This window comes from Chanodichthys erythropterus, chromosome 21 (genome assembly GCF_024489055.1).
Source record: "Chanodichthys erythropterus isolate Z2021 chromosome 21, ASM2448905v1, whole genome shotgun sequence".
In the NCBI taxonomy this organism is placed as follows: Eukaryota; Metazoa; Chordata; class Actinopteri; order Cypriniformes; family Xenocyprididae; genus Chanodichthys; species Chanodichthys erythropterus.
Window position 1 is genome coordinate 5,203,272 of NC_090241.1, and position 13,533 is coordinate 5,216,804.

Below are 13,533 nucleotides of genomic sequence, written 5' to 3' on the forward strand. Positions count from 1 at the left end.
TAACAAAACTGACAAAAAATAAAATAAATTATTTCACCCCAATGATACTAAGTAAACATGGACTGACATTGATTTTTAAAATTAGGGTTACCAAACATTTTCTCCGCGCACACGCGCAAACTGATTTTTTTACAAAGTCTCACTCCAGCCAAAGTCCCAAAGTTGGCAACCCTGTTTTTAAAATTAGATCAATTTTTTTTCTTATAGATGTTTATCTTTCTAAAATATGTGTATAGACGTAGGCCTACCTTATTCTGTTCTCAATACAAAACTAGTTTTAGCAGCTAAAACATTCTCGGTTTCTATTTTTATATTTACAAATTGAATATTTAAAGTAATTTCATTATCTTCCTTTTTTCCATTGTATGATTATTTTTTTTAAATAATGTAATTCGCGATTACTATCGAACAAATAAGGGCCTATGTATGTACTCTCTTCTAATTAAATTAGTCTTAGGATTGAACCATGCAGTAAATGCATTTTTAATGCAGAATTACGTTAAATCATCATGTTTAGATGCGATATTTTGGTGCAAGGCTTTTAATTGTTCGCTACGCGGCTTTTATTTTGAAGGTTCGATTTAACTTCCGAATCTCTTATGTCACCGTCACACGCTCAGCCTCCGACCCATCTCTGTAGAAAGGCAAGTTAACGAGTAAACTCTTGCAAATGTTTGTCTTATAATGTGCTCCACCCAATACTAACATAATGGAAATATGTTTAAATCACATTGCTTACGGTTTCCCATTGAGCGAATTAGCTCCAGGACAGTTTTAGGCTGGTGAAAAGGCAGGGCAAGTGTTTACTGCCAATCCCTGGTGTAGTATTAATAGTTGCAATGTTTTCTTATTCCTCAGGTGAATATACTTACTCTAGGTGTTCGTTTGGGGTTTGCTTTTCCAACCCACGTTGTTAATTAGATGACTGATCCCAATTCCAAGACAGGAATGTGTTTCTTGATATGCAAATGATGCATTAGAGACTGAATGTGTTGTAAGAGGGGTTTTGTTTCTGCTTTAAGGTCTGAATTTGCAGTTCTGACAATGGGAGCCATCATTTCACGGTGGAAGGTGTGTATTTCACTCTTTTAGCCATTTTCCCCAATCAAACTCTTTCTATACACGATAATCACAATAATTGCTGTGTCTTTACAGACTAAGCCTTCCACTGTGGAGCTTCTGGAGTCACTGGATAAGGTATGTTCTCCACCGCTGTCCTAACCTTTCACACCCACAGGCTTCTTTCAGCCATTGTGACCTTATCACACATCACAGAGCTGTATGTCATCATCTGAACCCTTGTACTGGCTGCATTTCCTTGCTTTACTCATTCCTGGCTCTCCTCCCGAAGCCTCCGTCTATCTGTATTGACAGGACCATCTGTTCGCTGGATTGCTGCGGTTGACCTTAACTGCCCAGTAGTGGTCACTGCTTTGGTTTAGAGTGAAGCTGTAGGAATACACTTTGCAATACCAGAAGGCTTTTATGTTTAATTTCACCCTGAACATTCAACTGTAACTAACAGCTTATGTCCGACATTCAGTAGTCACAGGTTGTGCATTAGCAGGGTCAGTGTTTCACAGATTTATTTTGTGTATAGGATTTTTAATGGCTTGCTATAACATGGGATACTGCGACAAATCTGTTATTCATGCCAACATATCAGCAAACATTTACATTTTAACTTAACTAACTTAACTTTAATCAGGTTGGATAAAGCCTGATCTATAAGTCAGAAGAAAATAATTTTTGAAATGGAACATTTCATTGAAACTTTAGACAAAATATAAAAGGAAATGCAAAAAATAAGTCATTATGATAAAGGATGTAAAAATGCTTTGTAAGGTAACGTAAAATATTTGTATCATTGGAGAAAAAAAAGCAATGCATATATTGTCACTCTGTCTCCCAAAAATAAAATGCTTAGTTTTATGATCAAAGCTCATATAATGCAATGCAATACAATTATGATAGATATTCATCTTGAAATATTAATAACAAAACTAATGCTGTCAAATGATTAATCGCGATTAATTGCATCCAAAATAAAAGTTTGTTTACATAATATATGTGTGTGCTGTGTATATTTATTATGTATATATAAGTACACTCAAGCATGTATATATTTAACAATAATATATTATATTTATATATAATTTAAATTATAAATATACATGCATACATGTAAATATTTCTTAAATATATACGTGTATGTGTGTGTATTTATATAAACATAATAAATATACAAAGCACAGAGCACACACACACATATTATGTAAACAAACTTTTATTTTGTATGCGATTAATTGCAATTAATCATTTGACAGCACTTAAAGCAAAAATTATTCTCTCTAAAATCAGATTTCACAGCAAAAAGACACGTGTACATGACCTGAAGGTGGACATTTTTAAAATTATACTAAAAGGCCTTTTGAGCTCTAAAAAAATATGAACAATCAATCAGACAACAGAAGGCATGTAGAAGATTGTGTACAACTGGTTCTTCAGAAAAGCTTTGATGATGATGATGATGATGATAATTAGAAATTCATATCAGATATGACACAGAAGGCTTTATAAGGTTAAAAGAGATCATTTGAAGCATTTATGTTACCTTACAAAGCATTTTTACATCCTTTATCATAATGACATTGCTAATGAACTCACAATATTGCATTATGACTTGAATTCAGGACATAAAGGACCTTGAGGAGTTCCGTACAAAGAACCAGCGCTTGCTGAAGTTATGGGTGGGCCGGCTTCTCTTCTACTCATCTGCTCTGTACCTGATCACATGCCTGTGTGTGTATTACCTGTACTTCCCTGAGCAGTGGAGCGCTCGCATCATCACTGCCCTGCCTCTGCTGGCCTTTCCAGCACTGTGAGTCCTAAGTATAATTGCTGGATAAGTATATCATATTAAACATGCTTATTGTATTACCATTAGTGCAGCAGATTTAATTACATACTACTTTTATTTTTGTCTTTGTTACACTGTAATTATACATTTAATCACAGAGTAATATTAAGTAACTACATGGCTTAGGATTAGGATTTGGTTTAGGGTTAGTTGCATGTAATTAGGCATAATGTATAGTTATTACTACAGTAACTACATGTATGACACTGTAAAATAAAGTGTTACCCACATATTTTACATATTGCATTCTATTATACCTCTTTTTAAAGGTTGATTGGCTAAAGGAAGTCAATGTTATTGTCAACTATTTAGGTAGTTTTGTTGTTAATTTGACCTTTTCTCTTTCTTCATAGAGTGTTACTACTACGAAAACTGCTAATCTTCCTTTTCTCCAAACGCACAGAGAGAAACAGTAAGCTTATTATGTTGTTTTCTTCATCTTTTCTTCATTGTCTTCACCAAAGATTTTGATGTAATTTGATCAGTTGACTGATTGGTCTTTTTGAGTGAATAGCCTTAGAGATTGATTGCTTTTATGATTTCTTCTGTTACAGATGAAAAATTAGACGATTTAAAAACACAGAAACGGAAAATAGTAAGTGTGATTTCAAACACATTAGACACTCTAAGAAACTAAGCTAACATTTCAGATTAATAAAACTGTCTGTTTGTTCTATTATAAAAAATGAATTCTGTTTTTGTCAGCTTGAGGAGGTGATGGAAACGGAGACCTACAAAAATGCTAAACTCATATTGGAGAGATTCGATCCAGAATCTAAGAAGAAAGCAGTAAGTGCAGATATGTGTAGTATTATAATATCCCTGATGTATATGACTTTCTTTCTTCAGATAAACACAAACTAAGATGTTTAGGAAAATAATCAATCTCTGTGAGTCCATATAATGCAAGTGAATGGGTGCCGCTCTGTTGACGCTTGAAAAACGGCGATAGTGACGGTAACCCTAGTGGATCAATCAATGTCTTCTGAAGGGAAACAATAAGTGTGTGTAAGAAAAATACATGTCTCAACATCCCTCATGAACGCTCATAACACAGTAGACCAGAAGCAATGATTTATGATTTCAAGTTTAAAAAATGAGTGTATCGTTTTTACCGTCATGATCACTGTGAGTGTTCAAGCATCGGCTGCGCGGCACCCTTTCAATGCCATCTTATGGACTCGCAGAGATGAATCATTTCCCTAAAAATCTGCGGGATGGCATGAGGGTGAGTAAATGATGAGAGAATTTTCATTTTTGGGTGAACTATCCCTTTAATGCTTGAATACGGTCAATCAAACAGATGTAGGGAATAGCAGATGAGCTGTGGTTGATGAATGCTTGGTTTGTGTTTACAGGAAGCAGAAGCCACTCCAGTCAGACCGCACATGACCCCTAGACCAGGACAAGGTTTGTATTTACTTTTGTTTAGTGTTGAGTTAGTGTGTTTTCTGTATGCACAATTCACTCTATAATCTCATTATATCCAGATCTACGGCAGCGACATGTTGCCATGGCTACTCCTGGACTTGTACCTGGTCCCATGACCCCAGGAGGCACACCCCTCCGTACTGCCCCAGGAGGACCTCCAGAGAAAGGGCTCGCCGGGTCTGTAGCCAGTCCGAGCCAGGCAGAAACACCACAACATATGATGAGAAGAAGCATGAATCCTTATTCACCAGGACCTGGATCAGGTTTAGTACACTCATACTTGAATGGATAATGAATATTGGGTCCCATTTTAAATTAGGTTACCTTAACTATTATTTACTTACATTTAAATGAATCATTTGATACAGTGCACTTATTGTGTACATACTTTTACATACATTTCGTTTTTACATTGTACTTGTATTAAAAAAAAAACCTACATGTAATTACATCTGAAATTAATTTCTGTAATTACATTTGTAATTACACTGCTGACCCTTCCCTTACACTTTAACCCAAAACTCATACCACCAAACCTGTCCCTAACCTCACCTGTATCCACCTTAATAGCAGCAAAAGTGTTTTGCAATACAATATGAACACAATAAATTCATGTAAGTACATAGTAGTTAAGGCCCCCTAATATAAAGTAGGACCGAATATTGTAAAACAGATGTGAAATTCTGATAAAATAGCAGATAATAATATATCCTGTGACCATAAATCAATTGAATTTTATATTAAATTGGTCATATCATACTTTCTTTTATTATTGAATAAATGTACCTGTTTTATGAACATTGGTGTCTTTTATCATAGGGTATAAATGGCTGTGCATTTGATTGGAAAGCACTGCTAATTATTTTTATAGTAATAAATGATAAATGGCTGAGATTAAAGTACAGTACAGTTTTATCTAAATAAATTAAAACAAAACAAAATCAGTCATGTTAAATACTACCAATAAATTAAATGCATCACAACATTATAACATTATGGTACAGAAGGAAAAATGGATATTTGTTTTGAGATATGCAATTAAATTATTAATAGTTTTTTTTTTTTTTTTTTTTAGATTAACTTTAAGTGACTAAAAAGTCAGGAAAATTAGCATGCATAATTAAATTTTCCATATTGACATATATTTTCAATATCGACTATTACCAAATATGTTTTCCAAACTGTAATGTACGCTGATAATGTATATACTGTACGTCCGTAGTTTTTGCTAGTTTCTCCTTAATAAACATTTAGATATAAAAGTGTGCAGAAATTACTAATTTTATGGTCGTCGTGGTGTCCTTTCTAAAGCAAAATAAAAATTCTGTCTCCCTCATTTCTTTCCTGACCTAAAGATATCTTGAAGAATGTTTTGGTTACTATTGACTTCCTTTGCATGGATAAACCAAAAATGAGAAATTTCTCAAAATATCTTTTTCTTTTCCATAGAAGAAAGTCATACAGGTTTGGAACGACATGAAGGTGAGGAAATGAAGTTAGAATTAATTTTTAGGTGAACCATCCCTTTAAAGGATTAGTTCACTTCAGAATTAAAATTTCCTGATAATTTACTCACCCCTATGTCATCCAAGATGTTTATGTCTTCTTTCTTCAGTTGAAAAGAAATGAAGGTTTTTGATGAAAACATTCCAGGATTTTTCTCCATATAGTGGAGAAGGTCCAAATGTCAGTTTCAGTGCAGCTTCAAAGAGCTCTACATGATCCCAGACGAGGAATAAGGGTCTTATCTAGCGAAACAATCAGTCATTTTCTAAAAAAAATAAAAATGTATATACTTTTTGACCACAAATGCTCATCTTGCACTGCTCTGCGATGCGCCACGCATGACGTAATCATGTTGGAAAGGTCACGCATGACGTAGGTGGAAGTACCGCGGTAGGGCGAAAAACTCATCTCATTTTGATAATCGCCCGATATCGTTGTTTTACCTTTTTTTTTATAAAGAGCGTTTGACTTAGTCTTTGCATGTTCGCTTTGTAAACACTGGATCGGTACTTTCACCTATGTCACGCGTGACCTTTCCTATGTGATTATGTAATGCGTGGCACATTGCAGAGCAGTGCAAGATGAGCATTTGTAGTTTAAAAAGTATATACACTTTTATTTTATTTTTTTTTTTAGAAAATGACCGATCGTTTCTTTAGATAAGACTCTTATTCCTCGTCTGGGATTGTGTAGAGCTCTTTGAAGCTGCACTGAAACTGACATTTGGACCTTCAACCCGTTGAACCCCAGTGAAGCCCACTGAGAAATGGAGAAAAATCCTGGAATGTTTTCATCAAAAAGAAAGAAAGACATGAACATCTTGGATGAGATGCGGGTGAGTTAATTATCAGGAAATTTTAATTCTGAAGAGAACTAATCTTTTAAGCATTTATAAAGGCTTTCATACAGTTTAAGTCTGTATTAGAACTTCATACTAGCGTCTTACTCAAGGATTAATGCATTCCTCAGTAAATCAATATTTTCTGGGGCTTAAACACCGACTAAACATTATAGATTTCTCACTGTTTTGCCATATTTGATGTCATTTGCATTATTTTGAAGTCCTGGCGTATCATTTTCCTGAATTGTGTAGTGATTAAGTTTTGATTATGTTCTTGATCATTTCAGGCATGCGCCCCCCTGGGCCACCTCTCGCTCGACCCATTCTTCCACGAGAGCGTAGCGCTGTGGACAGAGTCATTGAGTATTTGGTGGGAGATGGACCTCAGAACAGGTAGTACAACCGGCTTGACATTCAAGCTTCTTGCAGAAACACACTGAACACTCTACTGCCCAGAATTATGTTAGTACATGTGAGAATGTCTCTCACCCCATTTATTCTTATACATTCAGATATGCATTGATTTGCCAGCAGTGTTTTTCCCACAATGGTATGGCTTTGAAGGAGGAATATGAGTATGTAGGTAAGAGCCTGTCAGAGCATATTATGGAACTGTGCAGTTTTTTGCCTGAGGATACTTAAAATGAGAGTCTGGTGTTTCCTTACCAGAGGATCCTCTTATTTTGATACTCATGTGTGATGTTTTATGTTACAGCATTCCGCTGTGCTTATTGCTACTTCATGAACCCGGCAAGAAAGACACGCCCTCAGGCACCCAGACTCCCAGAGTTCAGTTTTGAGCGCAGACTTCACTCTGAATCTCCTGAAACACAGTCTTCTGCCGCCACCGAGACACCAGAGGACAGTGACGTCCCTGAAGGTATTTCATGCTGCTGACAGCCAGTGACATCATTATGATGACCTCATAAATTCATTGTGTCATCTTGTCATGCCATTTGTCAATCAAAACTGCAACTGGAAAGCCTTCAAGGAGAGCAAATGACTTTGAAAGTCAGGACATGCAGTTCTGAAGAAATCATTTACATTTATCATTTGTATGTATGAATGTATGTTGTATTTTATTTTATTTATGTGTTTTTAGACCGTTTTGTGTCGGCCCGCTCCACTCGGGTTTCACACTCTGGCACCCCCTGGAGTAAAGTTCATAGTTTCAAGAGAATTCCCTCAGGTCCCAGAACCTACGTTCAGACTCACTTTACTTACACATACACTACCATTCAAAAGTTTGGGGTCAGTGTGATTTTTCTATTGTTTTCGAAAGTGTCTTATGCTCACCAAGGCTGCATTTATTTGATCAAAAATACAGAAATACAGTTATATTTAGAAATATTATTAAAATTTAAAAGAACTGTTTTCTATGGAAGAGGATTAGGGCCAAGAAATAATAAAAAAATAAAACCATCTCGAGATTAAAGTTGTTAAATTTCGAGAAAAACTTGTTAAATTTCAAGGAAAAAAGTCGAGATAAAATGTTGAGAATAAACTCTTTAAATTACGAGAAAAAAGTCGTTAAATTATGGGAACAAATTCGCAATTTAACGAATGTGTTCTCGTAATTTAACGACTTTTTTCTCATAATTTAATGAGTTTATTCTCAACATTTTATCTCAACTTTTTTCTCGAAATTTAACGTCATTTTTCTCATAATTTAACGAATTTGTTCTCGTAATTTAATGAGTTTATTCTCAACATTTTATCTCGATTTTCTCGAAATTTAACATGTTTTTTTTCCCCGTAATTTAATGAGTTTATTCTCAACATTTTATTTAGACTTTTTTCTCGAAATTTAACAACTTTAATCTCAAGATTGTTTTATTTTTTTTATTATTGCTTGGCCCTAATCCTCTTCCGTAGTTTTCTTTTTAAATATATTTTAAAATGTAATTTTAAATGTTTTATGTTTTTATGGTCTTTTGATAAATAAAAACCTTTTTAAAGTTAATTTGAAATTGATTTGTAACATTATAAATATCTTTACTGCCACTTTTGATCAATTGAATGTGTCCTTGCTCAATAAAAGTATTCATTTAACAAACAAAAAAAATCTTACTCACCCTAATCTTTTGACCTGTAGTGTATGCACTGCATGATGCTTTGGTGCTAAAGTATTCTCTGCTCTTTTCAGTTACTATGGGTAACATAATCATGATCGCAATCATTTCCTATTCCCTCACATAAATCACACAACACAATAATGACTGTCACCGTTACAAGGCGAGAAGGTGTGTTTGTAAATGGCTTTAAATCTTATCTGTATATATGAAAAATGTCTTCTAATGTGTGATTTGAATATCTGTTGTAAAGAAAATATTCTGCATTTTACATTCAGCTTTTTTTTTTGCTCTATATACATATAGAAATAGCAATCAAAAAGATGATTTTTGCTTTTATCATCTTTAGTTATCTGCAATATTAATATTAAAGGGTTAGTTCACCCAAAAAAATGAAATTTCTGTCATAAATTACTCACCCTCATGTCATTCCAAACCTGCAAGACCTTCATTCATCTTGCTGTCTATGGACAAGTCATATACCTCTCGGATTTCATCAAAAATATCTTAATTTGTGTTCTGAAGATGAATGAAGGTCTTACGGGTTTGGAACGACATGAGGGTGAGTAATTAATGACAGAATTTTCATTTTTGGGTGAACTAACCCTTTAAATTTAGCAATATGGTCAGATACTTAGATACTGAATGTCTAAAATGCTGAATACTTTTCTTTAAAAAAAAATCTTATTTTCAAACCATTAAGTGCATGTTTCACCGTCTTAATTTTTGTATAATTAATAATTGGCTTTTGATAATGTGTATTGTGCTTCTTTTAAAGTATTATCATACTGAATGAACAATACCACAAATTATATTCTTATTTTGTAATGCATTAACAGGCCTAATAATGCATACTTTCTTACACATCCAGTGGCTCTTAGTCCCCAGTGCCAATTATTTTATTTCATTATTTCGTTTTTACAGATGATGTGGAAACGCCTACATCTGCTGATCCTCAGGACGCGGCCGCTGAAGATCCGCCTGTCGCAGATGAAACCGAGGCCGAAGTGTCAGAACCTCGACGTACCCCGTCCCCCTCAAAGGATGTCCAACAGGAAGAAGATGAAGCTCAGGGGGAACAGCAGAAAGAGGATGAATCAATCTAAACTATGTTTGAATGCATTTTAAACATGTTTATGATCAATGCTGTTTTGGTTTTTGGCATGTTTGGTTTTAACTTCTCTCTACAGCATGTTCATTTAGTACATCTTAGTAAGTCTGAAGGCTGTTAGGAGTTTTTACTGCTATTTTATTTATATATGCACTACATCATTCACATATAGTGGGCTTAATATCATATCACATTACAATTTCTAATACTAATGGTGTATTGCGGCCCATAGTGATGATGTCACCCAGTACAATACCTGTGCATGGTTTGTTTATGAGGGTGATATAATAGAACAAACTGCAGTTGCAGTTGTAAATTTACAGTGTTATCATTCAATATTGCATAGTACATAAGGACAAAAACATGTAGCACAGAATGTTTAGCTAATCAGTGTGTTTACAGAATTATTTGAAACCTGCAAAGTGAAAGCTGAACAAAAATACATTCAAAACCCAAAAGCGTTGTTCTAGGGGAGTGGCTTTTTTTTTTTTTTTGGTCAAATGCACTATTTTGATTCTTAAATATTTATTTATTTTGTTTTGAATTGTTTTAATTGCTTGTGTTTTTCTGGTCAATGGTTTATTTGCTTATTTGTGTATAATTCAACTGTATTGTGCCTTTCTGGTTAAGAATATGTGACTTACTGCACAGTTTACAAGCAAAATCTGTCAAAATTATTGGTGTCCATACATAGGGTGTTTTTTGCATTGATGTTTACGCTTTTCAAGTCAAATGATGCCAGAAATGACTGGAATTTATTCATAAATAAAAAATTTGAGGATAATGATAATTTGTTAGTTCATCAAGTATTGTTCTTCTGCATTCTGCATTATTTCATGTTCATGGTGAATTGATTATCTCTACAGCAAATACATAAAATGTTTGTTTTTTGAAACTGGAATTATCTGCTTGTTCTTGTTTGTCAGTACATATCTGCTGCTTTTACAGACATGCCAATAAATGTTCCTTTTCAAAAGCATGATTCTTTAAACATTATCATGAAATGAGTTGGAGTCTTACCAAATTAATGTTTTAGAAATTAAAAAGCGCAATATGGAAAGGCTAAGTGAGACATTAAAGGGTCAGTTCACCAAAAAATAATGCCTTTTATTACTCACTCTTATGTCAATGACATTTCCTCTCTAAAGATCCATAAAGGTACTAAAAACATATTTAAATCAGTTCATGTGAGTTGATCGGTTCTATCTTGATATTATAAAGCAATGAGAATATTTTTTGTGTGCCAAAAAACAAAATAATGACTTTTTAACGATATCTAATTATGGCCGATTTCAAAACACTGCTTCAGAGCGTTATGAATCATTTGAGTCGAATCAGTGATTCGGATCATGTATCAAACTGCTGAAATCATGTGACTTTGGCACTCCGAATCACTGATTTGATTTGTAAAGCTCCGAAGCTTCATGAAGCAGTGTTTTGAAATCAGCCATCACTAGATATTGTTAAAAAGTCGTTTACAGTCTATGGGTGATATATCGAACAGGCCTGCCCCTTTTTTTTAAATAGCCAATAGCGTTACGTTTATTTTACAGCTCGGCCAGAGCCATTAGACTCTGTAAAACCTCTGTTTCCTTCTAATCTCTAATTTCTCCTCATAATGTCCTTTATATCTCTTACAAGCAGCATTCTGTGCAGAATTCAAATGGGTTTGATACATTTTGTGGTCTGTGCCGACTCATGTATATGATCCACTCTGTGCTCTTGTGTCTCTGAACCGGAGCAGAATGTGCTCGCATTGCGGCGGTTCATGTGACACTAACACAAAATTGTACTTTCGTGTCAATGGAAGGCATATTTACACTGAATCGTTCCCTATTCTCTATATAGTGCACTATGTGCCTTTCACCATGTAGAAACTAGTAAATGTGTGAACAAGTGACCAATTTCAGCAGAGGCTTCAGCGTCTGTAAGAGTGTAGGAGGGGGCGGGACTTCACATTCTAGAGAGCATTTGATTGGACAGAAGATTGGATGAGAAACTGAAGTGCGATGTGATGTCATGAAAATCTGTGATCCATTTTAGCGGAAGTGAGAGACTGTAAGATTTGAATGCTTGTATCTCCTAAACGTGAATTTTGTCATTGTATTGGAACACACCAGCTTATTCATAACATTAAAGGATTAGTTCACTTTCAAATAAATTTTTCCTGATAATTTACTGAACTGCGCTGCATTCGTTCCGTAAGTTAAATAGGGAAGGCGAAGGACCAGGGGCGGCGCTAGGGGTGGGCTAAGGGGGCTGGAGCCCCAAATGTTTTCCCAAAAGCCCCAAATCTTTCAGGTTTGAGGTTTCTTCAGTGCTCTCAAAAGCTAATTTTTCTAAACGTATCTATATTAAAATATGTTAAACAGTTCAATATTGCTTTCTACATCATAGGTATCCGATACACCGTCAGCGCTTTCTCTCTCTTCTCTCCGACATTGCGTTCATGCACACTGCAGCTGAACACTGTCGCCTCCTGTCACTCACTCAGCGCAGCAGCAGGCCTCGAGACTCTCGTTCCGTCTGGTTGAAGGGTTTTTGTTATGATATAACAACTAATATGACAACTTTAGCACATTTGTCAGCTAAACATTCATTCAGTGTTTCCCAATGACCCTGTGCCGCCGCCACCATTTCATCATAAACCGAAAAATTTTATTTTACCAACGAACTAAAATCAAAACCGTGATATGGCTTTGTGCCTTTATAAAACAGCAATAGACAGTGATTAAGTACCCTATATATATATATATATATATATATATATATATATATATATATATATATATATATACACAGTCTGTGCTGTGCGTGTTTAAAATATAAGTGTGCACATTTACTCACGCGATCAGCTGGTGATCTGGGCCCGGTTTTTCAAAAGTAATCCACTAGGATTTTGGATAACGGATTGGATAAAATCTTGAAAATGTGTTTTTCAGAAGAAAAAACAGATTACATAATCGGATTAGATCACGTAATCCAATCTTGGTTTTGATCCGGATCAAACCTTTAGTTTGGGTTTTTCAGAACTTTTTTGTAGGATTTGGATCACTTTGATCCAAAAAAACAGGATTATCCTGATCCCAACAGGGGGTAGGATTTCAAGGTGGATTCCAGGAGGAAAATGTAGTAAAACTTTAAAACTAGTCAAAAAATACAACATTTTTATCATGTAATATACATACACATTTTTATCTTGCTCTTGATTAGTTTAACTGTTAAAGTAATAAATTAAATGCAGACATTAGTGTACATATTTAGCCTTTCGGTAACCTACTCTAAAGTAAAAAGAAAATTTGGTGCCATAAAACAATCCCTAAACAGCTGTAAATATCCAACAAAAATATATTTAATTCAAAACCCATATTCTTTCTATCAACATGTCCCTTTAGGGCCTCCGTAGAGCACTGGACATCCAGATTTAGTGATCCTGAAAAGTTCCTATCCGGATCAGATTGATCCAATCCAATGTTGCTTTAAAAAACTGGCTCCAAAAGTAAGCTGGATTACATGATCACGGATCGCAAAAAAAGGATTACTAAATCCGTATCAATTTTATCCGGATTAAACCTTTTGAAAAACCGGGCCCTGGTGATCAAAATAAAGCTCAAGGAGTTATCTTTTAAAAAGTACAAAAGTGTTGTAATTT

The 13,533-nt window shown here is 34.7% G+C and overlaps 1 protein-coding gene across 6 annotated transcripts; it reads left to right on the plus strand.

Annotated features, from left to right (window-relative positions):
* The first annotated feature begins 585 nt into the window (after window positions 1-585).
* On the plus strand, window positions 586-10,901 carry lnpk (lunapark, ER junction formation factor). Of its 6 annotated transcripts, none has more exons than XM_067373297.1 (15): window positions 586-644; window positions 1,023-1,071; window positions 1,156-1,197; window positions 2,694-2,881; window positions 3,274-3,332; window positions 3,475-3,515; window positions 3,626-3,709; window positions 4,279-4,330; window positions 4,411-4,614; window positions 5,801-5,833; window positions 6,986-7,091; window positions 7,211-7,281; window positions 7,414-7,578; window positions 7,801-7,887; window positions 9,695-10,901. In XM_067373297.1, exons 2-15 carry the CDS (start codon window positions 1,045-1,047, stop codon window positions 9,874-9,876), a joined length of 1,341 nt encoding a protein of 446 aa, XP_067229398.1. In that variant the 5' UTR covers window positions 586-644; window positions 1,023-1,044; the 3' UTR covers window positions 9,877-10,901. The 6 variants fall into 6 exon arrangements, with proteins under 6 accessions (XP_067229398.1, XP_067229403.1, XP_067229401.1 ...); XM_067373302.1 differs by lacking the exon at window positions 9,695-10,901 and adding an exon at window positions 8,845-9,106; XM_067373298.1 differs by lacking the exon at window positions 586-644 and adding an exon at window positions 795-858.
* Window positions 10,902-13,533: the final 2,632 nt, after the last annotated feature.

What these genes read in the sequence shown, in the direction of transcription:
- lnpk (XM_067373297.1), top strand. Translation starts at nt 1,045, where the DNA reads ATGGGAGCCATCATTTCACGGTGGAAG. An exon ending in CAGAATCTAAGAAGAAAGCA is followed by an intron (nt 3,710 to 4,278) that starts GTAAGTGCAGAT and finishes TTGTGTTTACAG; the next exon opens with GAAGCAGAAGCCACTCCAGT. An exon ending in GACCCCTAGACCAGGACAAG is followed by an intron (nt 4,331 to 4,410) that starts GTTTGTATTTAC and finishes CATTATATCCAG; the next exon opens with ATCTACGGCAGCGACATGTT.